The sequence below is a fragment of the Oscarella lobularis genome, chromosome 12 (assembly GCF_947507565.1).
Source record: "Oscarella lobularis chromosome 12, ooOscLobu1.1, whole genome shotgun sequence".
Classification (NCBI taxonomy): Eukaryota; Metazoa; Porifera; class Homoscleromorpha; order Homosclerophorida; family Oscarellidae; genus Oscarella; species Oscarella lobularis.
In genome coordinates, this window is record NC_089186.1 from 1083153 (window position 1) to 1109642 (window position 26490).

Sequence of the window (26490 nt, forward strand, 5' to 3'; positions counted from 1 at the left end):
GAACTCTCAAAAAAGCGTTTTCCTGTTTTGCCTAGCTCTCGACGGCTTCTAGCTTCGCTCGCCGTAGCGTACGGCGCGGTCTATCGAGCATTACTCATCGTGCCGTCCGGATTGAAACGATCGAATTAATTGGCCAAGAGTCGCTACAAAGCAAACACTGAAACGCATTGACCTCATACGATCCATATATCTCGTGTGCCTTCGGGCGTACCTGTGAAACGCAAAAAGGACAACGATTGCGATTTGGTGATCGATCTTCGTTTGCTTTTATCATTGCATGCGTTCGTATCCTGCGAAATCCTTTAGAAATGGACCGTGAAAGTGTATAAACAGACAATTAAGATTACATACGTCACTAGCTGATATACGGATGCCCGGATTCCCTGTCGCGTAAAAAAACATGTATCTCCGACACCACAAAAAAAACAGGGTTACTGCACTCCACACCACATACAACATTGAGGACGATGAATACGACAGAAATAAATAATCAACATTGCGTGTCTCTCCGACACCACAAAAAAAACACTCCACACCTAATACCACATTGAGGATACGACGGATATAAATACTCAACATTGCGTACAAAAAAGTTTGGTCGCTTTTTTTCGTCATTTCCTTGATTCATTCTGAGGACAGCCTTTCATTTTTGAGGACGAGGTACTTGATTGCATTACTATGCAATTCAAATTCATCACAATTTCTGTATTGAAGAAGATCGCGTTTGAGCAGTTGACCGATTGCCGCATCACAATCAACCTCCTTGTCGTGGAAATCCTTCTCTCCCGCTCGAGTTCGCAAAGAACTGCAATCTTCGAATCCCTTTGGATTCTCGGCGAGAAGACGAAGAATTCGATACTGATACTCTTCAGTGGGTGTTTTAGGGTGCGGCCAAACAGAAAAGACTTTCTTCAAATCGCGAAAGAACATAGACAAGACTGACTGGAACAGGTCTTCTTGCGTTTTAATTGCTTCAGCTTCGTCTTCATCCGCCGGCTTAGGGTGAGTGGCTATTCCAAAGAGACGCTTCACAGCTGCTTTGAGGACCCCTCCTTTCTGCGACGTCGAACCGGGCTTTTTTTTTAGGACGTCAACTGTCTTCTTTAGAAGGTCAATTCTTCCACCTGTCAGGCACTTGTACACTTCATCGACATCAAACTTTTTTCCTGCTGCTTCGAAGCTTCTCTTCAGAAAGACCTTTGCGTCCTCCTCGTCGACGTCACGTGAAAATACCAGATCCATGCGAGATGAATATCTACATTCCATCTTTGAATCGCGAGCAAAGTTGCACCCACTGGAATCAACCAGTATCCAGTGAATCACGCCGTCATCTGAGTGAAGTTTAGCTGCCTCAAGTAACCTGTAAACTTCATTCGGCCACGCAATAGCAGTTGAAGGCTGTTCGACGAGTTTGTTGACCCCGTCAATGATGATCGTCGTCACTCTACCGTTTTCATATTTCTTCGCCGATTTACCCAAACGCCTCAAGACATCACCAAGACGAACCCCAGACGCTAGGTCTGGCTCAAATGTTTCCCTTTGGAAAAAAGGGACCGCATTGAAAAAGCCATGTATGACTGCTTGATTCATGGAAAAGGCTTTAGTAAGAGACCAATGAAGTGGCACAGATGCGCTGACGTAATGCACGCCCTTGACTCCTTCCTTGCGCAATTCACTCACTACTTCCATCATTGCATGTGTTGTGCCTGCTCCGTGAGGCCCTTGGTAAACATGAAAACGTGACGAAGGTATAAAAGGTTGCATGATCAGATCTCTGATTCTTGCTTTCTCTTCCGATCGATCAATGTAATCGTTTTTGGCAATGTGAGTCAACTTGCCATGGGTTGTCGCAGAGATACAATATTCGAAATACGCAATTTTTGCACCGCAATAGAGAAAGAATCCTGAAGCTGATGCTAAGGGGATGACTTGGAGAGCTATGTTTATGAAAGGGTAGGTTAGGGGATTTTCTAACGTTTACTTTCCACTAAATACCATTTAGTATCACATAGTCTTTCATTCGTTGCAGTCCATTAATAGCGCCACTAACTGCGAAAGGACGACGTCAATTGGAAAATCCTCCTGATAGCGCACAAAACGTTGGTACCTTTCGCTTTTGCCCAGTTTTTGAAATTTAATTGCTTAAATGTCGACGAAGGCCGCCCATTTGAGGCAGTACCTGGTACGGTAAACGAAACGTTGAGCGTCGGAGGCATCTCCTGATACCGCTCGAAAAGTTTCTACAATGTATTTGGCCATTTTGAGCAAACAGTCTTCTACTTGGTAGTGTGAGACTACTCCCGCCGCAGCCGCCCTTGAGAAGAAGCCCGTTTGACGTCAAAGCACTGTAACACATTCGAATCAATATCATAGATACATTGTATCAATCCGCTTTACAAACATATACCGATTCAGGCGAGACAAAATCATTTCAAATTTTTTGAATTCTGCTGGCCGAGTCGCACACACAGTCTCTATGAATGTAATGATCGCCGGAGATCGTTTACCCAGGGTTTAGTACGCGAAACGATCTCCGCCAGCCGCGCGCGCCTGTAATTACGCCAACTACGGCAATAAGTCGCAATAGGTCTTTCAGGGAGAACGTGTAAGTATGACATAAGTCGGCGGCGGCTGAGAAGTGGCGAAATCGCTAGGTGTTGGCGTGTTCGAAAAGCAGCTACGCTTCGGGTCTCTCACCAGTGTATTGAAAGCTTGTTGATAGTCTACAGAACCAGGATCGTACGATTGGAGCGGTGCCGAAAATCCCAGCGTTTGGCGCATGCGCAGTGAGAAGCAGTAGAGCATAGAGCATAACCCCTCCCATGGGCGGGGATACCCTAAATGTGCGTGAATTTACATCTTTGGCCAAACGCACAGAATTCCAGCAGGTAAAAACCCAATTACGCACTATTTCATAAACTAGAGAATGATGGCCCGGTGTTCACCGTGTTGCCATCATGCAGAGCCTCCCACCGCTTACCGTACGAGAGTGCATACCATAGTGTGACGTCATAATTTTTTATGTTGTCACATATTCACGTGGTCCTTACAGCCGTTAGCTACTACAGCTCACTCCTACGTACATACTGTAAATACTTGCATGATTGCAATGTTTTCCTAATTAGGCGCTTTTCTGACGTAGTGTATTTGATAATGTGCTCTGTATTCTGTATTTGAGGGGGACCTATGCATGTGTACGGGTCATATTTCCTGTTACCCGTACACGCGTACATACCCACGCACATGGCAGGACGGACTTTCAAATACGCATGCGTCGTAGTTAGGGTGATATCCCGCTATCTCGCGTTCCACGTAGGAGCGCAATTGCCCTCTTAGCCGTTTCATTTCGCGATTTTTGTAAAGAAAAATTGCTTAGTACTCGTTTCTCTGCCCCTCTGCTGACGGACTACGTATGAGGGTACCCGGGGAGGAAATCATGTCTAAGGCGATAGCAGTTTGCATAACGAGAATTTTCCAAATCTAAACTAACAGGAAACACAGCAATCTTTTAGCCTATAATACAGTCCTGGAAAAAAATGACTCTAAGAAGGGCGAAAAATTGCGCGCGCTCCTGGACTCAGCTGAAATACCAGACTCCATAAACGGAAAAATAGATCCCTTCTATTCTTGCTATGCGGTAATTTTGGACGTACACCCTGGAACGTAGCTCTGAGATAAGGTGCAAATCGCTAATGGCATTATTGTGGCTTTGAAAGTCAAGTGAAACGTACGCAATCTCGCCCTCTAAAAATCCCCTAATACGGTAAAACTCAAATCAAAGCGTATTTTCAAAGCTTCGATTTGTGAAAACCTGACGGAGGACCCTATCCTAAGCCACGTTGTGACGGTGGTACATATGTGTACACGCAGTAACATATGTAGCGGTTATCGTTATATGAGCGCGTTGTTCAATTTCAGAGGCGTAGTACTCAATTGACGTCCTCTCGAAAAAAAAACGCGTCGATCTCATATGAAAGAATATTTAGTAAGGCTTTGATTTGCAAAATTTTAAGCTTATCCGGTTCGAATTGATCTTATCCGAGGCCATTTTCTGTGGGAGGGTCTTAATAGAATACACAGACTCGCGCTATTGGCCCATTAGTCATTGTTAGCAGAGCATGCGTATTTGAAAGTCCGCCCTGCCCACGCACATACGGCATGAGTGGATACTTTTGATTGTGACGTCAGAGCGTGACAATCAAAACTGTCGTTTCGGTTTCTCAGGGCATTTATAACACGGAAAATAGCACAGATCAATTGGAAATAAGGGTTTCTAAGCATTTTTTCCGTTTATGAAAGAAAAACGCTTTATTCGCGTCGTAAATCGCCTTTTTTGGGGCACCAAACATGTTGACGTTCAAACGTACCGGTCAATTTTTTTTGACGTTTTTTGACATTCAGAACAAGGGGGGGCTTTGTTGTGGATTTTATCGTGCATGCGTATGTCTAGCATAGTCACGTGTCCCGGGAGAGACCCCGGCGTGATTAAACGTAGAAGCAACCAACCTCGACTCTCTCCGCTCGATCCGCTCCCTCGTCGCCCTCTAAACACCCTGGTCGACCCAGCACAACATCTGGTGGAGAATCCGGGTAGCCGAGCGCGTCGGAGGGGACTGGCGCTGCCTGTGGCGTCCGAGCCGGCCGGTCGACGAACTCACGGCCGGACCGTGAGTCGTCGGTCGGGTTGCGCAACCGGTTCGGCGGCACTGGGTGGCGTCGTCGTCCTCTCCCCGCCGGCTACGACGACGAAAAGAACGACTGCGGTCGGCCGGGCGTGGCCAACGGCGGGGGAGGTCCACGCGAGTAATAACAGAGTCTCGCGCGAACCACGCACGACAGTCGGAGAAAAGATCTGGAAGGCGGACGCACAGCACACGAGGAAACGGCGAATGTCAAACGATCGAAATCACCGTGAGGCAGCGCGGACGACCAGCCGTGACCGACCAGACGCATCGGATCTGGAGATGATCATCCGAACGCAAACTCGTCTGCTCGAAGAACTCGTGGAACACCAACGAGGAATACGAGAAGCTCTCGACAAGCAGTCGCGCACGCTGGAACAGCTCAAACCCGCTCCGAAACGATGCGATTACTGTAACAAAAAGGGACACACGATAGAGCAGTGCTATCGTCGGAGGAACGAATTGGAGAAGACAAAACGCGAGGGCGATCCGACGATAGCGGGGGCGGTCCACTCCATCGGAAGCGGGCGTGGCGATGAGATGCAGATAGACGGGATAACAGTTGGCGGTGGTCGACCGGCACGAATTCTGTTCGATTCCGGCGCATCGGTATCGCTCGTGTCGCGAGAATTTCTCGACGAAATCGGAATGACGATCACTGGAGGAACACCCAGCATCTACACCGTGGCGAATGGAGGAAGTCTTACCTGCGACGGGACCGTGAGACTGGAAGTCGAAGCTGGAGTTTTCAAAATGCCGTTCGAATTCGTCGTATCAAAGGAAATACCACTGCCGGTGATCGTCGGCAAAGATTTCATGCACGCCGCCGACGCTCTGATGGAATTTCGCGAGGGAACTGTAGTACTGCGAGGCGACCAAGGCGAACAGAAAGTAAAGGTACTAAGCGTACTATCGGAGACCGACGGGTTGCCGAGCGGAAAGGCGTCCGAGTGTCCAGGACGTGTGTGTGCGGTGCTCGCTACAGGGTACCAACCCGGGCTAGTTACGCTAGCGGAGGAGCCACACCGTCCAGAAGAAATCGCGAAGGCAGAAAGCACAGCGTTCGACGAAACGGAACCGAAACCGGAACATAACGTTCGACAGGAAATTGAGATCGAGGAACAGATAGCGGAGCCCGCGAGCAGAGACGAACCGGTGGCGGCCGCGCTAGAAACGATGCTTCCGAACTTCGACATCGATCCGGATCTGACGGAAGACCAAAAGAAAGCGCTATTGGATCTGCTAAAGGAACACGCCAAGGCGTTCGCGACGAGTCCCGACGACGTAGGACGCATGAAAGGGGTGGTGCATGAGATCGACACGGGCCAAAATCGTCCCGTAAACCAACCACCTCGTCGACTTCCGCCGCCGAAGATGCTTGAAGCGGAACGGCAGGTCGACAGCATGTTGCGTCGCGGGATCATCCGAAACTCGAAGTCTCCGTGGGCATCTCCGGCTCTACTGCGGGATAAAAAGGATCGAACCCAGCGGTTCTGCGTCGATTTCCGAGCCCTGAACGCGCTCACGAAGAAGGACAGGTATCCCCTACCCAGAATCGACGACAGTCTCGATATCATCGGAGGAAACAAGTACTTCTCGAGTCTCGATCTGCATGCTGCATACTGGCAAGTGGCCGTACGCCCGAGCGACATAGAGAAAACAGCGTTCACCTGCTCGATGGGCTTGTTCGAGTTCGTCGTGATGCCTTTCGGGCTGTGTAATGCCCCGAGCACTTTTCAACGCGCTATGGATTTAGTCCTGGCTGGAGTGAAATGGCGAACGTGCCTGGTCTACCTAGACGACGTGCTCGTTTTCGCGCCAACGTTCGAACTGCATCTGGAACGACTCGGGGAGGTACTACGACGCCTGATTCACTTCGGATTAAAGCTCAAGCCCGCTAAATGCTCGTTCGGCCGACAGACGCTGTCGTATTTGGGGCACGTCGTGACGGAACATGGAGTTCGAGTCGATCCGAAGAAAATCGAGGCAGTGACAGCGCTGAAAACACCAATGAATCGGGGGGATGTTCGTTCGTTCCTTGGACTCTCGTCTTACTATCGAAAATTCATTCCTGATTACGCCCGCGTGGCTCGACCTCTCACTCGTCTTTTGAGAGACGACGGAAAATTCCAGTGGACGGATGACTGCGACGACGCGTTTCTGGCGCTGAAAGGCGCGCTGTCTTCCGCTCCAATACTGGCCTATCCCGACTGGGACTTACCATTTCTGTTACAAACAGATGCATCCAACTATGCAATAGCGGCGGTGTTATCACAAGTCCACGACGACGGTCTCGAAAGAGTAGTCTCCTATGCCAGCCGGGTGTTGCAAGATCGCGAGCAGCGATACGACACCAGGGAAAAGGAACTATTAGCCGTCGTCTACGGCTGTGAGACATTCCGCAAGTACCTCTTTGGGGTGCCATTTATAGTGATCACGGATCACGCGAATTTACGATGGCTTATGTCATCTACAAAGATGTCAGGACGCCTGGCACATTGGGTACTCCAACTACAGGAGTTCGACTTTGAAATACGTCACAAGGCAGGAAAAGCCAACCGAAACGCCGACGCGCTGTCCCGACTTCCAGTCGTGTGCGCCGTCGACGTCGTCCGCGTACCAACGGCGGAAGAAGTGGTTGAAAATCAGCGACAGGATCCGCAGCTGCGTGCAGTAATCGATTATCTGGCGAAGGGCGTCAATGTCAAAAAAAAAGCCCGGATGATCAACCGTCAGTTTGAAATTTTGCTCTCTCTTCTCACGTTTTTGGCAATCTTCTCACTTGTAAATATTTCTCGAATTAGTGAAAAACATGATCATCGTTATTCTCGTTTTCCGAAATCATCGTTTTTTCCTGAATTTTCGTCAAGTTTTCAAAAAAATTTTCTAACTTCGTCGATTCTTCCCGTATTTTACCCGCGTGATTACGTAATGGTTTTCAGATTCTCTTTGAAGATTAATTATTGGGCCATATTGGTTCGTCATCGTTTCAATTACAAAATCATGATGGCTCGTCATCGTTTTCAATTCAAATTCAAGATTGACTCTCGTCTATATTCTTCTGTCGTGTATTTCAATCGTGAAATTTGCCAGGGTTTTTTGCTACTACTTCTCTTCCTTTGTGGGGATGTTGAGCTTAACCCGGGCCCTGTGAAATATCCGTGTGGTTGGTGCAGTAAATCGGTTAGATCTGATCAAGAGAGTATTCTTTGTGATTTCTGTCAACGTTGGTATCACTCTAAATGTGAACGTCTGCCACCTTCTGATTACACTTATCTCTGCTCTGAATCAGATTCTCTAGAATGGGAGTGTTCCCGTTGTGCTCTTCCATTCACAAATTTGAATCTTCATTCGGATGAATCGTCGTCATTAGACTCCATCATACTTGATGTCAATTTGAGTTCCACATCGACTGATTCAGTCATGATTTCCGCATTGGATAATGACACGTCTTTGCTCTTGGACCCTTCGAATCTAACTCAATATGGGGAGCCTATCACTTCTCTTCGGTCCTATCACTGCTCAAACTCTGGTGTCATCTTTGCACATCTCAATATCAACAGTCTTATTGCCAAACTGGACTGGATTCGACTCATTCTACGACGTTGTTCAGTGGATGTTCTGGCACTCTCTGAAACAAAGCTGGATGACTCCATCTCTAATAATTTTCTTTGTGTCGAGGGATTTGAGCTTTTCAGAAATGATCGCTCACGTCATGGCGGAGGCGTCTGTTTATATGTCTCAAGCAAACTTTGTTCTTCATCACTTCCAGCTCCGGATTCACTACAAAATCTAGAAGTGATTCTTGCGGTAATACGCCTTCCTGGAAAATTGAAGAGTATTGTGGGAGCAATTTATCGTCCTCCGTCAAGTAGTGTCTCCATCTTCATCGACTCTCTTTCTTCAATGTTAGATCACATCTACTCAGCTTCGTTCTCAGATGTTTTGCTGATGGGGGATATAAATGTCGATCTCTCGAGCTCCTCGAAGACTTCAACGCAAGTCTCAGATTGCCTTGATCTCCTCCAACTAAAGAATTTAATTACTTCTCCTACTCGCGTCACTTCGTCTACGTCATCTCTTCTGGACGTAGCTTTGTCATCGATGCCAAGTTCCTTTACAGCACCTGCGTCTATTGATGCATCGGGTATCAGTGATCATAACCTTATCTGTGTCGCCAGAAAGGTGCATCTTTCATCGTCTCGTCCTCCTCGTTTTTCTCGCAAGCCTCGAAGTGACTCGTCTGCCTTGGACTTTATTGAAGATCTTTATCATGTCCCTTGGTCTGTGATATCATCCTTCACTGATGTTAATGATCAATGGGACACGTGGAAGTCATTATTCTTGGACGTGGTAAATCGTCACTTTCCTTTATCCTCGTCACGCCGGCGCAAACACTCTTCTATTCCTTGGATGACTAAACAAATCATTGTTGACATCAGACAAAGAAATTTCTATCGAAAAGCCTCAATTTCTAGAAAGCGCCCTTTGGAGGAAAGGCGGTTTTTATATGAAAAGTACAAGAAACAAAGAAATGTAATCAAGTATCGCTTACGAGCGGCTAAGGAGAACTTTTTCATTGAGAAATTGACACTTCTTAGTCACAATCCCGCTCGGTTTTGGTCTACCATCAATTGCATCACGGGACGACGTAAAGTTGTGTCTGATCAGCTCCCTTCTGCTGGTGAATTATGTGATCAATTCGCATCAGTAGTTGGTATGTCACAGAGCTCAGAGCGTCGGCCTCGTGGCCTACTAGAAGAAGATTCTCTTGAAACGCATTCTCAAGCTGATGACGTTAATTCTTCAATTTTATTCAACTTCCCCTTAGTGTCATCAGATGAGGTCTCGGACCTCCTTAGAAGAATTGACGTCAACAAAGCCTCGGGTCATGATGGAATTGATGGGAAATTTTTAAAAATGGGAGCGTCTGCAATTTCACCATCATTGGCAAGCCTTTTTAATACTTCTCTCCAATCTGGGGTATTTCCAGATGAGTGGAAGTGTGCCAAGGTTGTTCCCATTTTCAAATCGGGTTCAAGACTTGATCCCAAGAATTTTTGCCCGGTATCGTTGCTGCCAATTGTCTCAAAAATTTTGGAACATTTTGTCTTTCAATCTTTATGTGGCTACTTCGACAAGCACCTTCTTATTCCTGACTGCCAATTTGGCTTTCGAAAATCTCGGTCAACTCAAGATGCGATGGTTTGTTTGACTCAAGATCTTTTGTCTGGCAAGGACGCAGGTCTTCGCTCGGCGGCTGTCTTTCTTGATGTTAAGAAGGCCTTTGACACAGTCGATCACAGTTTACTTCTCCGAGGTCTGTCATCGTGTGGAGTGAAGGGAAAGGTCCTGGCATGGCTCTCTTCTTACCTCTTGGATCGTCGACAATTTGTCTCGGTCGGCTCTACTGCTTCGAACTTGTCGCCAGTTAGGAGAGGAGTGCCTCAAGGTTCAAAATTAGGTCCTCTTTTATTCAATTTCTTCACCCGGAACATCACCTCGGTCGTCTCTTCTCAATCGTCTCTAATCCTTTACGCAGATGATGCCTGTCTTTATTCCAGCAACGAAACTTTTGAGGGAGCGGTTACTCAACTACAACAAGATATTAATAGTGTGACTTCATGGTACTCTGAGAATCTGATGGCTCTCAATGGTCAAAAATCGGCTTTTCTGCTTTTTCCCAAGTTTCGTGATACTGAAGACACGTCGATCTATACGGTTTCGGTCAATAATGTCATTCTGTCGCCTTCACCTCACGTGAGATACCTCGGGGTTTTGATTGATAGTCGTCTATCGTGGAAACCGCAGATGGACAACGTCATTAGGAAGGTTGGCCGAAAAATTGGTGTTCTTTACCGATGTCATCGTCTGTTATCCAACGCAGCTCGACTAGCGTTTGTTCGCTCAGTCATTCAACCGGACCTTGACTACGGGGCTGCCGTTTGGGCGGACGGATCAGCTGGCGTAATCAGCCGCTTAGCACAGATAGAAAAGAGGTATCTCCGTTGTCTGGCTGGTTTGCGTTATGACGATTCTACGGCCTCTGTTGGAGGAGTAGCAGCACTTCTCGATCTATTTCGTCTCAATCCAATTCGCACAAGGCATGCTACTCAACTAGGAATGTTGAGTTACCGCTGCTTGTGCAACTCCGCCACAGCTTCTGTTCTCGCGGCGAAAATTGGGCGTATTCAGCGCACCGGTGCCGCCACTCGTCTCAGTGCTTCTGGGGTCAACGTCATCCGACCACGCACCGAGGCACTTCGTCGTTCTCCATTCTTTCGGGCTCAAACTCTATGGAATTCGCTTCCGGCAATCATAAGAGGGAGTAATGATCCCGCGATCTTTAAATTGGGCCTGAAGAACTATTTCAATCAAAACTCTGTGTACTGATTTAGAGGTTATATAGTTATAGTTGTAAATATTGTCATTTTTCTCTTTTCTCCTTTTGCTGTCATTCCCCTGTATACGGTTTACTGGAAGATCGGCCCACGTGCTGAAGGATTTCCGTATTAAAATAAAACTGTGAACTGAACTGAACTGAACTGAACCGTTTTGAGCCCTTGGTCGCGCATGCGCTGTACGAAAAAACGGGCTTTTAAGTTACGTCACAATACCGAGCGTGACGAATATACTGTACATACATACATACATACATACATACAGACAGACAGACAGACAGACAGACAGACAGACAGACACTTCAGGTCCTAAGATCACGTTTGAGAGAGCCTCCCTCCTTCGTTATACGGGCTCCACCCGTACAACTGCGGTGGTCGGCTCCATAAAATTATCAACAGAAATGTGATTGTTTTCAGTCACGCTCTAAAGAGTTTGGTATTGAAACGGTGTATGTACCATTTTCAGTGTCAACACATACTAATCTTCCTACAAGAACAGTCAATTTTGCACAGAAATGTGTCTCTTGGGACTGCTGTCCACTTCCCCTTTGCACCACTTACATAATGCCACTAAACAACCAAAGAAAAGAAGAAAAGCATGTTGTCCAGCAATGAAAAACGCGGACCCAAAAACGCAACAATCCCATACCTGAGAAGATCGAAGAAATCCTTTTTCAGTAGAAAGAAACCCCTTCACTTTATCGCTGTTTCCCTTCTGGATTATCTCGGTCAATCGCGATCGTCCGATCGCGGACGTCACGATGGTGTGCGTTTCTGCCAACAATTAACGTTCTTGATTCAATCGACGATACCCTCACGCGCAAGTCTCTGTCCAATGAGAAGACAGCCTTTACACGGCGGCGCATGCAGGGAGACGGCAGATCGAAGGCAGGCGTTAATTCTTCTTCCAACGCACGTACGTTAGGCAATTCGATTGTTCTTTGCTGAATACGAATTCTACTGCCGAAACGCGCCTCTCGACGACGAACGGCCGTCTTCTCGGCACCGCTATACCGGATGGGGCGGCTACGGCCTTCTCAATTAAGAACGTCTAGTGAGTATTGAATGTCAAAGGAAATGATGAACTTTTCGAAAAATAAACAAGAGCTTTATATACTGTGCATTACACTGTATAATTGATCGCTTTCTTCTGCATCAATCCTCCTTGTTTCTACCTGGTAGGAGGAGTCACTGGTCAGAACACTTTATTTTACATTGAAATCAAAGATTTACCAGTCACGAACCATTCTGTATGGCCAAAAGGCTTCGAAATATTTCTTTACAAAGTTTTGGGAGAGAATGAATTTAAGAAATGATTGTCTACCTCTTTTCAACATAATAACTCTGTCATCCTTGCTGTTAGCAAAAACTTCAGTTTCACCAAACAGTAGAACTGCTACATGTAGTTTGGTTATAAGAAGTCGCCAGCTAGCCACCTAGCGATGTTATAATTGACGCGGATAATTGCCCCAGGGGCTGGTCTAAGAAATGAATCTCCGACGACCGACTCGTTAGTACTTGCACGCAGACGTATAATTATTGTATAACGCCCGGCCACGCACAATGTTAGCCTCGCGTAGCCAGGCCCTTCTCCCTGATCTCCCGTATAAACACGGGAGATCAGGGAGAAGGGCCTGGCTACGCGAGGCTAAACAATATGAAGAGTGCGCTAACTAATCGAATTTTCTATGCATGGTGGCCTCCCGGCGGTTAGACGTACCCCTTGAATTCTCACCTATGACAGTGAAGTTGTACCTCGCGCACGTCATCATAGTATCACTATCCTACAATTACTCGATAATGAGCGCACCTTCTCTTCTTCACTTCTGCCTTGCATTGATGTTGGTTGCAAGCGAAGCATGCAATATACTTCATTGTCACTTAGCCCTATGACGACGGCGTAAACGTGTTCGTCAAAGAGACGGTTGTGACTTGGTCCAGGAAGCGTACATGTACTTCCCTTCCGTCACCGATTTAATCGCGACGGTTTCCATCTGGAAAAACTTCACGTGTACACCACAGATGGTAAATCTTTTGCGATCTCATTGGCAACCGACCTGTTTGGCCAGTTTTGTACTTCCGCCAAAATCTGTATATAAGAGCGGTTCTCTCTTAGTATATAGACAGTACCAGGCAATTGTCATCATCTAGTAAACATGTTTATTCAGTTGCTCTCTCCTCTTCTTCCCGTTCTTTCAAAGTTTCCCCAAGAATCATCTCGCACTTGCTATGGTTATACGCATCGCCTGCATTCGTACGATGTGACGCTCGACCCCGATCAATTTGAGGCCGGTGTAGCCGAACTCAAGTGCTGCCACACGCGATCTATTATGAATCTGGCGCGCTGGAGAAGATTGGAAGTTGGCGGTGGGAGCGATCAGCTTCCGCTCTGATCCAAAGTCGGAAAAGTGTATTTTGACTGTTGGAAGTATCATTCTCGTCTGTCGGTTCGTCTCTATGTCAATGTGACAAATTTGACTGAAATCGGAGAAGCGACGTTTCTTTGTGGAACGGAGCCTATGTCAGACACCGAATTTACTCTCACGACAAAAAATCGTTTGCTAACTCCGGGTATAAAGTACATAATAAATAGTTCATAAACTTGATTTCTGTGAGCACTGATAGAGATTCTGACTCCAACTCCTGGTGTTTCTACTACTACTACTGCCTATACAGAAGAAGAAATTAAACCGAAACTACCTGGTACAATAACGCCCGCTGCCGCAATTTTTCCATTTCCAAAAATCCTTTTCTTTATCGTTATTAAGATTTTCTTGAAGAAAGTTGTAAATTGAGTATGGACGACCGTTTTGGAAATGGTGTCGATGTCAAGGAAAGTGTAGAAGCATTTGGCCAATGCGAACAAAAGAAGATTGTTACCTGCTTTGGAAATGTGTCTACTCTTCATTGGATGACGGGAAGAATAAGTCGTTCTCGTCCCATTGCAAAATGTGCCATTTCTAAATGTATTGAATCGTGCTGGAAAGTTTCTCTGAATGAAGATGGCCTCGAACTTCATCTGAGCAGGGAGAGAAAGTCGAAGAAAGCAGCGTTCAGATGTGAAATAGCAGGTAGGAATTTGTGCTCTTTCAAAGCGGTTTGGAGCTAGTAGAGTTAAGTCTTAGTGACATACACCGTGACAGCTCTGTTTTCTTTGTTTCGTCTGATTTCTGTTTCTCTTTCATTTACTTCTTTAATCACGGTTTCTTACTGCATTTGTGTGGGAAAGGTTTTCTGCCTAATAAAACTTTTATTAGCGAACCTGGGGAAGTCGATCTGTCCATTGCCTCGTGACCCAGCTCCCGGATGTGGAACTACGAGTTTCTCAAGCGAATTTCGGATGTTATGGCATCGCGAACGAAGTCTTTTGGACATGCTTAATGGGAAGAATCGAATTTCTGTTCTGATCGCGGTGATTTGGAGCCGAGAGTGGCTCCATTCGAGAGTATACAGTCTCTTTGGACGATTTCGAACCTTTCGTTCATCGTCCACGCGCACGATCTGGACTGAGAAAGCGCTTCAATGGAGGAATACGTCCATGATGCAGTCTATTGAGCACTGGGGGCCCGGGCTCCCTTAGCACTTTCACCAGTTCCAGACTTTCGAAGGGACATCTTCCCGGAAGTTATACTCCAAAGCTGTTCATAGAGCAGTATTGTATCATATCTCTTAGCAGTCACGTCAGATGAACACTGGGGCCCCCTAGCTTAGCACTTGTATGAGTTCCCAGACCTTCGAAAGGACGGAAGTTACTCAATCCCAAAGCCGTCCGTAGAGCAGAAGTCGAATTCCTTCAGTTTCACCATCCGTTAGATCTGACAATGTATTCGAGTACTATCATATCTCTGAGCTGTCGTTCATTTCCCTCTGTGGAGCACAAGCCAACGACTCGATTGCTTATGGCGTTACGCGACTTCCTTTTCGCGGGCAGTTACTGATGTGTTGACCACAGTTACGAGGGAGGGGAGGGGGAATTAGAGGATTGACAATAGCGTGGGCGCTATACCGTCAGTCAGCTAGTGGACGTGCGGGCAAAGGGCCCCCTCGTCAAGCGCGATGCCCGCCTTCGTTGATTATATTGCGTGTAATCATCATAGATAAAAATAAACCCGCAACATCACCTTTAGTTAGCCGCCCCTAGCTCGAGACTTTTGTATTCAACTGTTGTTTAATTAAACGCATGTTCAGTGGGTAATTAGTTGGAGAATCGATGTAGGGGTGGAGAGGGCGTAGGCGATCTCCAGCCGTCGTCGCGTATGCGTGATTTCCAAGATGTGTTTGTCGTCCGCGAACTTAGAAGGGTCGATCCGTTTCTCTGTAACGGTCTACGCTCCGGCTCTTCCGACCGTATACCTTCCTTCCATTTTCGTCTTAATATCCGCTCCCCAACGATGCCTAAAGAGTTAAGGATGCTTACACGTCACCGCAATTAGGCGACATGTAAGATGACCCTCTGCTACGATATTAGCAGAAGGAGAAGTGAGGTCATATAAAACGCTTAGATCACCTACGCCAACTCGAAGTCGAACCTGTATAAAATGCGGAACGAAACTGCTGAGCTAAGCATATTGAGCTCAAAAAAAAGTTCCCGCTTGACTGAGAGATGAAGTCTTTGCTCGTTCTCCTTGCAATATGGCTGATGTGCGAGTCATCTCAGCATCGTGGAAGCTTCACCAAATACCATAAGCTTGTACATTATTTAGCGAACGAACTGTCGCGAGGCCGTGATCTTACAGGCCTGTTTTCAGCTTTGTTGTTCGCCTGAACTGCTGAACGAGACTCGGACCGACGACAAAGAATTACCCATGGCCTTTCTCAACTTCAAGTTCGATCGCTTTTCGTTTAACTTAACTGAACACCCGACACCCATAGACGAGTTTCTGACAATCAAACACCCTGATTCCGCCGACGGTAGAACCTTCTTCTTGGACACGTTTCACCCTCTACGCCAATCCTGTCAGCGTTTGGGTGTCGACGAAAACGGTGTCCTCAAAGTGGACTCTGAGGTCGTACTAGCGATTTCGGGTTTCTGATTCGCCTAGGGTGACGTTAATTTTTCTCTAGAATAGCACCACTTTTAAACTCATACGTCCGTGCGACAAGCGTTACTACCCTTTCGTAGTTCTCTGCGCAAGTCGCCTGAATCAAAGTCATTTTATTGTTCCGATGAATGGTTCCATTTGGAAGGTACTTCCTGTTAACAATTGCGACGTCTTGGGCCGTGAATCGCTGAACCACATCGGAAACCGTTTGGAGCGTTATCTTCATGTACAAAAGCTGTACGCGAATAATCCGTATTTGGCTCCAGAAAAATGTCCTCCGTGGGTCAGAAGAAAGGGTCTTCAATCTAAGCCAGTGTGTGATGAAAAGAAGCAGTAGAGGAACAGACGCGTTTGTGAGTTAGAAATTAGAGTCATTTCCTTTTTCTCTTGAGCCCACTGATGTAACCAACAGCATCAAAAATTTCCACGTCTAGCTTTAGCTTGATTTCGTCTCTACATATATCCCGTCTGAGGTCACTCGTATTTTCGAAGCCTCCTTGAGGTCTGAATTAAAACTAATCGCGAGACTCGATTTCAGAATCGCGCTAACTTCTGCATTCCATGCTTAATCTGGTCCGAAAGCCATCCATTAGATCGCGGGCTAAGCGAGAATTAAGTCTGGGCGAATACGCGCGGCGGCCACGTAGATACGATATATGCACGATCAAGTTTATTTCTATTTTTGGCAATGCAAGATTTTTCGCCTCAATTTCAAGATGGCGGTAGAGATGCCTTGTAGTCTCCCTTTCTCTTCTTCACAGTTTCGTTTCGCGTCGGATATCGTAGATCGACTTTCGCGGGCTGTTCGTCGAACGGCCCGGACATAGGGTCCCGTATCAAGTCTCGGACACCATCAAAAGAACCGATCATGGACGTGAGTCCTCTCTTCAGAGGAATCTTCAGAGGAGAGATCAACGACGCCGTAGACGGTATAGCTTGTTGACTCATAATTCGCTATTTATTTCACTACTCGAAAATCGTTGCAGGTGGACTCTACGCTTAGATATCATGTAGCAGATACGTGCATTCGAAGCTTCCCTACCGTGTCCCCAACATCAACTTCCAACCTAATCATTTCCTCAACGAAAAAGGCTGTAAATTCCAACGAAGTACGAATGTCACTAAGAATTATCACGTCAATTAAAAATTTGTTTTATTTCTTAGTGTAATCACATTGTTGGGGTCCGTATGACGGCTCAAAAGAATTTAATTAACCAGACGGCTAGTTTCTATCCAATTTCTGCAGGAAGATCATTTGTCAATGCATCGTTCGTCAGCGTAGCTTCAAGCACTTATTGCTCTTATATGAGTATCAGCAATAGGTGACGTCAACAGACGAGCTTCAATAAAATATTTCTATTGATTCTGTTTATTTATAGTTGCACTGGTGCCTTGTTCTTCTCATAGTATCTAAGTATCCCGAACATATGATCCTTTGCACTTCTTCGACCAAATGGAAATAAAATTGTCAATAAATTTTTAGTAATTAACGCAATGAGACCGTCTATTTTGCCTGTATTCTTTTTATTTATTCAGATCACTAGTCAAGTCAGTATTTGGTCATCACGGTCAGCTCGTGTTTTTTTCTCAGCGGAACGTCTGCCTTTTACGCTGTCGTGGATCAATAATTTTGATTCTAGATAGTGTGTCCCAAATATGATGGAGGCCTCTCTCTCACTCTCACCATGGATCCTAGGATCCATGCTCTCACTCTCCCACTCTCACTCTCTCTAATCCATGTCACGTGTACGTCCATGCACGTCGTTCTGTAGAGGTTAAATATCCTAATACCGATCACGTGTGAATTTAGTCTCTTTTCTAGGATCCGTGGTCTCATTGATTCGTCGCCGTCCTGAAATTAGGAGCCTTCCCATTCAGTGTCGTCGTTCTCGGCCTTGTTTGCAGCGTCTGAAGTACATTCAGAGAGGAATAAGACGGGCCTATGAGCTCTATCACCATCGGGGCCTCTCATTAGGTTTCATGATGAACATGCACGCGAGATGTGTGCTGCGATCGCTTTTAGACAACGCTGCTGCTCAGGCTACCTCAAACGATGCTCATACTTCGAGTAAGTTGTGCACAGACGTACATTTGTCGTCTTTTTCTTTCTGACTCTCCCTATCGACGCCCTTGCTTATAATTGCCTCTCCAAAACCTTTGCGCCGTTCAGGATCGACATCTACGCTTTCCACCGTAAAGAAGCAACCTCTCTCTTTGGGGGAAGGGGATGGGGCCCCCTTTCGGGCTCTTTTCTTGTTTCCCTTGTCTCCCTAGCTGCATTGTAAATTTGGGTTTTCGATCCTTAGGTTTTCCAGGAGGGAGGGATGTAACCCGGCTCATCGTTCTCTATAAAACGTACTAATCTACCTCTTCCCTCGATCTCTATTTTTTTCTCCAGGGTCGCGAACTTTTTTATTGTTTGGACGCGGCTAAGAGGCTTGTTGAATGTATGCAATCTCTCAGCCTTGGTCATTCCTTTCAGTTTCTCTGTTCCCCGATGTTTGGAGGGAATGAGGAGAGGTCAGGTGACGTCCTCTTCTGGCCTCGCAGAGAATAAGCGAACATGGGATTGCCAATGAAGTGGAAGGGAAGATGCATGAATAGGCTGGACGGAATGGCGTTTGATTTCACTTCAGTCACTTATTGCCGAGCACAAAGCGAAAATCAATTGAAGGTAGAAGACGCTCAAGAGACCTATTTTGTAGTCTTCTACGTAGATTGCGCTTTGTAATAGTTGGAATGCTGACGTAGCCGGAAGGGTCCTGAGCATGACCCTTGCATCAGATTGTTGAGCCAGCCACCACTCTTTCAACCGGTTGTGTGTCCTTTGGTAGATGATAAACTTACTTTCTTTTCATCCGTATGTCACTACAAACGGGCAAGGATCGGAGAAAGATAGATTTCATGTGCGCACGCGCAAATAAACGAACACGGAACTATGGACGTCCGGACGACTGCCGGACGTACTTCGACCGGTGCGTTATCGTGTCCTGCTAGGTTCGTTTTAGCTTTCTTCACCGCCATCGCAAACAATAAAGTGAAACGCGTTGGCCAATTCGTGAGGGAATATCCAGACGAGTGGAAAATCGTTGTAAACGAGGTATGTGATAGCTCGCAGCATCGCCACTCTGCCAAGTGTCCTAAATTTATATTTCTACTTTCGCTACGGCAACGTTCGACCCGAAAAGATTTAGAATACAAATATGTAGAATAGCCTCGCGTCTTTTCCCCTCTCGGTTTATCCGGGAGATGGAAAAAGGCCTGGCCACGCGAGGCTTATATAGAAAGAGACAGAAGCTTTAATTTTCGCAATCAATCCGCTTTACATGTGGCATTCATCCAGGAGGGCATGAACGCGATGGCGTATGCTATTATCTGCAATTCTTTGGACGTGGCTAAATATTTTCTCCTGGTGGGATGGGACATCGAGAGTTCGGTCTATGAGGTACTGTATACAAGTTACATGGCTTTTTTAGGGTCAGATCTTTTCAATATTTTTTGATTATAGAATGGAGTAACTGCGTTTCTTTTTGCTGTGAATCGGGGATCTGTAAAAGGCGTCGATTTATTTGTGAGGAAAGGTTGCAACATCTATGCTTTTACCGACGTCAGCGCTTAATTGAATAAAAATAACGAATATTTGGATTTTTCGTGTTCTAACGTCTTTTTAGCATGGAAATGGAGCTTTGGCTTTGGCGTGTTTTCGAGGTCATCTTCCAATGGTTAAGAAAGTTATGAAACTGGGGTTCAACGTCCGCGGAGTAGATGCTATATGTCGTTTAATTAGATAATTTCTTATTTTATGTTACTCATCAGAATGACTACAGTCCGTTGCACTGCGCAGCTCATCGTAGACATGTGGAAACTGCCTTGTATCTAATCGAGAATGGGGCCAGTGTTGAAGCTAAAACTGACGTAATAAAGCTGAAATGACTATAAAGTTTTTGCATTTTTGTTTTAGTTTGGGCTTACGCCATTTCTGGTGGCTTGTTCATTTGATCGCGTTGAGATTATTGATCTTCTGGTGTCCAAAGGTTGCAATATTCATGCTAAGGAAATGGTACGTTATTTATCTACAAATTTTAGCATATTAATTTGATACGTCTTTGTAGCAAGGGCACGGAGCCCTGGCTATAGCGAGTTTGAAGGGCAAACTGAGAGTCGTTGAGAAGTTGATTCACCTCGGTTGGGATCCTAACGAAGCAGACGTAGTAGGCAGCCAATGATGTACACGTGCTCGAGGCCAAATTTGTCACATAGAATGGCTACTCTTCTTTGCACTGGGCCGCTAAAAATGGACGCCTTTTAGTGGCTGATTTTCTTATCAGTAAAGGAGCTAGGCTCGAAGGTCAAGTTGTTGTAAGTTTAGTTGTTTCCTCCGCGCGATATGTATAGCTTTTATGTTTTTAGTCCGGATACACGCCTTATCTTGTGGCGTGTGACGGCCACAGTGTGGATATGATCGATCTGCTGATCGCCAAAGGCTGCAATATACGTTCAAAGAGCAAAGTGAATTTTTTCGCTCGCGTTCAGTTAGAAAGAGGCAACGAAGTGTTTAGAGAGGAAACGGAGCCTTGGCAATGGCAAGCTGTAATGGAAATCTTAAGATTGCTGAAAAGTTAATTCAACTGGGGCTGGACGTGAACGAAGCTCATTTTGTAGGAACGTTCTGGGCTTTGCTTTTGTATTTAATTATTTATTTATTTAGTGCGGCTATACTTCTTTGCACTGGGCAGTTGCCAAAGGGCATATCGACCTAGCAGAGTTTCTTATTGAAAAGGGTGCCAATCTGGAAGCTGAAAGCAAAGTGCTTGTTTTCTTTAAGAACTTTAAGTCAGCAAATTTTTTTGTTGGATAGAAAGCTGAAACGCCCTTTCTTGTTGCTTGTAAATCCGAGCGCATTGATTTGGTCGAGCTTCTGGTGTCGAAAAATTGCAATATTCTTGCCAAGGGCGAGGCAATGTTCTTAATCAAGCGTATTTAGTTATAAACTGTTTTGATTTTATTGTAGAAAGGAGATGGAGCCTTGGCAATTGCGAGTTATAGAAGGAACCTTGATCTTGCCGAGAAGTTGCTTCAACTGGGATTGGACATCAATGAACCTCATTCTGTGAGAGTTCACTAACCAAGATAATTTTGTGGCATTTCTTTTTTATTTAGCGTGGTTTTACTTGCTTGCACATAGCAGCCTACAAAGGGCTTCGAGATCTAGCAGATTTTTGTATTGAAAATGGTGCAGAGCTCGAAGCCAAAGACGAGGTTGGAAATTTCTTTTTATTCAAAAGCTATTTTATAGGCTTTATTTGTTATGGCTACTAATTTCTCTTGTTTTTTTATATAGAACGGATGCACTCCGATTTGGTGTTGCTTTGCAAGCGGCAATCTGCATATGCTTGAACTTCTCATACTTAAGGGATGCGACATTAATGCAAAAAATAAGGAATGTCTTTTTATGCGTAATTTTTATCTCACTTACTCTGACTTTCAGATGGGTATTGGGGCATTGGCTGCAGCAAGCGCTAGTGGGAAGATAGAAATGGCAAGAAAACTCCTCGTAATGGAGTGCTTGGTGACTGACACAGACTATGTAAGTCATCGCATCCATGTTCTGCTTTTGTTGAAATTTTGTCGCCTTATCACTTTACTAGTTTCGTTGTACTTCACTTCACATAGCAGCTAAGTGTAATAGACCGCTTGTTGTCAATCTCCTTCTTGATTGGGACGCCGACATCGAAGCTCAAGACAAAGTTTGATTTATTAAGAAGACGAAAAAATAGCGTCTTTGCCTTGCCAACTTTTAGTGGGGGCGAACGCCGTTTCTTCATGCCGTTTGTGCTGGACAGACTGAGTCTGCCAAGCTTCTTCTGAGCAAGGGCTGCAGTATTCACGCTCTTGATAAGGCAATTTTTGTGCTTTTTTGTCAGTTTGGCTTAGATAAAGAAACGTTCTAGGAAGGCTATGGGGCAATGGCGTTAGCCTGCATTGAAAACCATTACGATTTGGCAGAATCACTAATAGTGAATTTTCCTAACGAGGTTGGTCTTATTTTGTCCGCTATCATTGACTTTCAAGTTCGGCTGTATTTGTACAATATCAGGATTTGAACGACGTTCTTCATTTTGTTTCTCAGCGTGATTTTCATAGGGTAACTGACCTGCTGATTTCAAAAGGTGTCAATAGCGAAGCACGAGATAAGGTTTATATTGTATTAGCCTTACTTTGGTTTTTGTTAATTTAGCCGGTTTTCTAGTGGGGCTGCACTCCTCTTCTCACGGCTATTGAATTTGGCTCTGATAACGTCATTGAGCTGCTGCTACAAAAAGGTTGCAATGTTTTTGCATTGACGAAGAAAGGCGAATCTGCTTTGGATGTGGCACTTATGGGAGGACGCCTAGATCTTTTTCATCGCTTCGTCAAAGCGGGAATCAAGGCCTCGCAACTATTGCAGGTGCTGTGAAAGTGAAAAATCGATTCTAAGATCAAAATTAAAATCAGGAAAGTCGGCAATTTCTGTCTAAAGCGGCAGCTAGAGGAAGTGAAGCAGCTGCTCATTTTCTTGAAGAGGTTTAATTAATTGTACTGATTGGCAGAGCGATTTCGATTGACTTACTGCGTGTTTATCAGATAAACATTATACAGGTCTCTGAAGAGCCTTTGAAATGGACTTCTCCTCAGGAATGCCACTGAGCACCTTCTGTTTCGTAGAGATATGTTTGCGTTTAGGAAAGAGACGATCTGCTGCAGGAAATCGATTTGCTTAATCGCAAGCTGGCAGAGCGAGAGGGTTCTTTTCCTTCTGAGAAAGAAGATGAGTTAGCAGTGGAAGAGAGTCTCAGTGCCGGTACCGAAGTGAGAGCTTTTTGTTATCATAGCGAGTGGCAGTAAAACGAATTTTAGGAAGAGGAAGGGCAGCAACAGTTCAAAGATCTTTCTCTGGCTTTTTCTAGAAAGGAAGAGGTATTGAGTCGCTTGCAGGATGTGGCAAGGGAAATGAAAGCAAACTACGAGGCCAAAGAAGCTGCTGATAAATCAATTATCAGTACGCACACCTAATATATGTGCAGTATCAAGTATTGCCAATTTTTGTAGCGAGATTAGAAAGCGAAGCAAATGAAAGAAACAAGATTCTCGAGGCTCAAGCTTGCGAAATCGGTAAGCGATTCGGTGCGGGATTTTTGTATTTCTTAAATAAAGGTTGCCTGTTTGTAAAGCGCAACTGAAGGCCTTTGCTGACAACAAGGAAGTTGAAATCGAGAGGACACTAGAAGAAACTGATGCTTTGAAACAAGAGAATGGTAAATAATGTTTGATTTAGAAGTTTTACGTGAAAGGCCTTATTTTAGCAGAAAAAGTCGATTTTCTGGAAAGAAAATTGACTTCAGCTGAAACCGATAACAGTAATTCCAACGTTAGTTCATACTTGCAAACTTAGCGTTTTTTTCAAATTCTGTAGTGCAACTAAGAGCTACTGCTAAGGAAAAAGATCTTCAAATCGAAAACGCAAGTAAAGTAAACTCTGCAATAAGACTTGAGCACGGTAGGAAACTTTGCAGAGATGTTAACGTTTTCTAAGGCTTTTTGTATTTTCAGAAAGAAACGTCCATTTTTACCAGGAAAGATTCGCTGGAGCGCAGATGGAGCGCAGTGAGAGCATCCTGATTCTTTCTGCTTTTTACCCCTAAGTGTCTATTGGATATCTTATCTAATTTTAGCTCTTCTGAAAACCGCACTTGAAGAAGCGTATCTCCAAATTGAGAGCGCCAAAAGGGAGAAAGATGCTCTTAGTCTCGAACACGGTATGAAGCAATAATTTTGCACCAGTATTGTTTGAACTGTACATGTAGCCAATTTAAATGACCTCTTCCAAGAAACACAGGCGGAGTTGAGGGCTGTCATTGGGGAAATAGCCGAAAAAGAGAATCAACTTAGAAAAGCCAAAGTACAGGAAGAATTTCTTCACATTCCAGTTGGAGACGTCAGAATGACGGACCTCAAACTCGGAGAAGGTGGCTATGGAGGTGTTAGTCAATAGAAATGTATCTGAACTAACCGGAATAATATTATCGCGTTTAGAAGTAAGAGTGGGCTACTGGCGTGGCTGCCCTGTAGCTGTCAAAATGTTCTACGAGTTTCTTAACACCGACTATCACCTTCGACTCTTTCAGCAAGAAATTGCCGTCTGCGTTCGCGCTCGCCATCCCAACGTCGTCTTCCTATGCGGCGTAACGACGGAGAATGGTGTTCCGTTCCGAATCATCACCGAACTTCTTGAAGGATCGCTATCTGAAGTCATCAGGGCCTCACTTCGTTCAGAATGGCCGCTTTCGTTGCGCGAGAAAATAGACCTCGCGTTGGGAACGACGGCCGGAATCACGTATCTTCATCAGCTCGGGCCCGATGGTGTTCTCCACGGTGACATCCGCCCTTGAAACGTCGTCATAACGTCGTTTATGGAAGCCAAAGTGTGCGATTTGGGAGCCGCTCGCTTAGCCAAGATGTCTCTCTCAGCCGGACCATTGAGTCCCCAATATTTGGCTCCGGAGCGAACGCCAGATACGTGTCCTGGCGCGGCGCACAATACAAAGATGGCCGACGTGTGTAGTCTAGGAGTTACCCTTGTTGAATTGATGACCGGGGAACTTCCTGTTGCCAGTCATCGATTCGAACAAGCTTCTAAGGTCGGTCATCTCGTTATGAAGAAGATGTGTCGCGATATGATTTGCGTTGATCCGAACGCAAGGCCGACTGCCGCCGAGTGTTTGACGCAATTAGAACGAGTGCAAGAGTCAGATGAATATGATCGGTGCTATCCGAAAAGATTGGTAAAAGGTAGACTGTATGGAGAAGATCAGGTAACTTTGGTATTTCCTCTGTTACCGCAACGTCGCTCAGTGAAAAGTTACATTTCTTAGTCTTGCTTATCTATAGCTACATAGGTTTTCATCTGTTATTGACGTAATAGTATTTATTGCTGCTTTTGTCTAGCGTACGTAGATTCTGATTGCAGCTTGAGTGGTGATCTATAGAGTACGTGAAGTATAGTTGTGCTCTTAATCGAAATGGCTCAAAGCACGGACTTCGCTCCGTTGCCTCGTTTCATCTCTAGCGTTTCTTTTTTTTTGAAACAGTGATTTTGATGCTAATGCCGGTTTCGACTTGCCTCAAAAGAAAGGAAATCGGCTTTGCGCCTTCCCTACAGACGGGCTACAGTCAATGGCTACAGTCGATGTCAATTATTGAAAGAATATCTCGATTTCGTCGCCAAACCTGCAAAAATCGCAAACACTACTAAAATAACACAAAAATTTATTGTGTTCGTAAAATATCAAAAAATTATTGTGTTCTGTTGAATGTGCGTCATGGGTCTGACCACATGACGTCGCTCTGCATGCAGCGCGCTAAGTATGTGTATCGAGGTCTCGTTTCTCCTATCTTTCTCGTTCTTCACGAGTCCCACGCGACTGGGTCTATTGGACAGGTTCTAAAAAAAGACCGATCGTAGACGAGAGTTCTCTCTTGTGCGGAACCTTGTTCGGGAAGATCAACAACGCCGTAGACTATGTACACGCATAATTTGCTACTCGAAAAGCACTGCAGGCGGACTCTACGCTTAGATTTGGCAGGTACGTGCATTCGAAGCTCCCCCACCGTGTCCACGCTCCCGGCATCACTGCAACTTGCAACACTTCGCAACTCTAATCATTTTCTTGACGCCAAAGGCTGTAAATTTTTCGAATATCAATAAGAATTTTTACGTCAAAAAAAATGTATTTATTTCTTAGTGTAATAAATTGGTTGTTGACTGTACGACGGCTCAAAAGAATTTAACTAACCAGACGACTAGTTTCTATTCAATTTTTGCTGAGAGTTTATTGGTCAATGCATTGTTCGTCAGCGTAGCTTCAAGCACTTATCGCTATTACGTATATGAGTACATCGGCAATAGGTGACGTCACCAGACGAGCTCTAATAGATTATTTTTATTGATTCTCTTTACTTATAGTGGCACTGGTATTGTTGTTAAGTATCCCCTTTGCACTTCTTCGACCAAACGTAAATAAAATGGTCAATGAATTTTAGTAATTAACGCATTGAGACCGTCTATTTTGCCTCAATTCTTTTTATTTATTCAGATCACTATTCAAGTCAGTATTTGGTCATCACATCCACGGAGGTCGCAATGGAGTTTCTGGCGGATACTGGGGCATGATTGTCGAGGCTAGTGGTAAAGCTTCTTTGGCGCTTAGACAAAGTACAGTTGATATACGGGAGTGCTGCTAGTCAGTATTCCCGACGTCACTACTTAGGCTATTTATAGTTGCCTTGTCGCTAGGGGACAGTTAATTAGGGCGGTACCAATCCTAG

General features: G+C 45.2%; 2 protein-coding genes, 1 long non-coding RNA gene and 1 pseudogene across 3 annotated transcripts; 3 read left to right on the forward strand and 1 right to left on the reverse strand.

Annotated features, from left to right (window-relative positions):
• Nucleotides 1-313: 313 nt before the first annotated feature.
• On the reverse strand, nt 314-2765 carry LOC136193811 (uncharacterized). Its single transcript, XM_065982803.1, has 6 exons — nt 2698-2765; nt 2408-2474; nt 2245-2345; nt 2108-2179; nt 1996-2049; nt 314-1937 (listed from the first exon to the last, which is right to left on the reverse strand). The coding sequence occupies exons 2-6, from the start codon at nt 2428-2430 to the stop codon at nt 625-627; spliced, it is 1563 nt and encodes a 520-aa protein (XP_065838875.1). The 5' UTR covers nt 2431-2474; nt 2698-2765; the 3' UTR covers nt 314-624.
• Nucleotides 2766-15683: 12918 nt separating this feature from the next.
• LOC136193820 (uncharacterized) lies at nt 15684-16558 on the forward strand. The gene is made up of 3 exons (XR_010671475.1): nt 15684-15773; nt 15832-16089; nt 16148-16558. It is a non-coding gene; the product is annotated as an uncharacterized lncRNA (long non-coding RNA).
• A 634-nt stretch (nt 16559-17192) lies between these two features.
• Nucleotides 17193-23010, forward strand: LOC136193978 (ankyrin-3-like). The gene is made up of 30 exons (XM_065982987.1): nt 17193-17234; nt 17290-17447; nt 17505-17607; nt 17662-17871; nt 17948-18193; nt 18608-18799; nt 18860-19100; nt 19164-19225; nt 19469-19570; nt 19634-19732; nt 19797-19886; nt 19942-20040; nt 20087-20185; nt 20238-20336; nt 20386-20484; nt 20536-20634; nt 20685-20783; nt 20834-20932; nt 20984-21082; nt 21137-21235; nt 21286-21384; nt 21467-21712; nt 21774-21872; nt 21927-22025; nt 22077-22160; nt 22223-22321; nt 22376-22573; nt 22621-22689; nt 22750-22764; nt 22849-23010. Exons 7-30 carry the CDS (start codon nt 19064-19066, stop codon nt 23008-23010), a joined length of 2451 nt encoding a protein of 816 aa, XP_065839059.1. The 5' UTR covers nt 17193-17234; nt 17290-17447; nt 17505-17607; nt 17662-17871; nt 17948-18193; nt 18608-18799; nt 18860-19063.
• On the forward strand, nt 22825-25109 carry LOC136193812 (probable serine/threonine-protein kinase DDB_G0281745; annotated as a pseudogene).
• Nucleotides 25110-26490: the final 1381 nt, after the last annotated feature.

What these genes read in the sequence shown, in the direction of transcription:
- LOC136193811 (XM_065982803.1), bottom strand. Translation starts at nt 2,430, where the DNA reads ATGATTTTGTCTCGCCTGAATCG. An exon ending in TCAAAATGGCCAAATACATT is followed by an intron (nt 2,180 to 2,244) that starts GTAGAAACTTTT and finishes TTACCGTACCAG; the next exon opens with GTACTGCCTCAAATGGGCGG. An exon ending in AAACTGGGCAAAAGCGAAAG is followed by an intron (nt 2,050 to 2,107) that starts GTACCAACGTTT and finishes GTCCTTTCGCAG; the next exon opens with TTAGTGGCGCTATTAATGGA.
- LOC136193978 (XM_065982987.1), top strand. Translation starts at nt 19,064, where the DNA reads ATGGACGTCCGGACGACTGCCGGACGTACTTCGACCG. An exon ending in ATCCTAACGAAGCAGACGTA is followed by an intron (nt 20,337 to 20,385) that starts GTAGGCAGCCAA and finishes TTTGTCACATAG; the next exon opens with AATGGCTACTCTTCTTTGCA. An exon ending in GTATTCACGCTCTTGATAAG is followed by an intron (nt 22,026 to 22,076) that starts GCAATTTTTGTG and finishes GAAACGTTCTAG; the next exon opens with GAAGGCTATGGGGCAATGGC.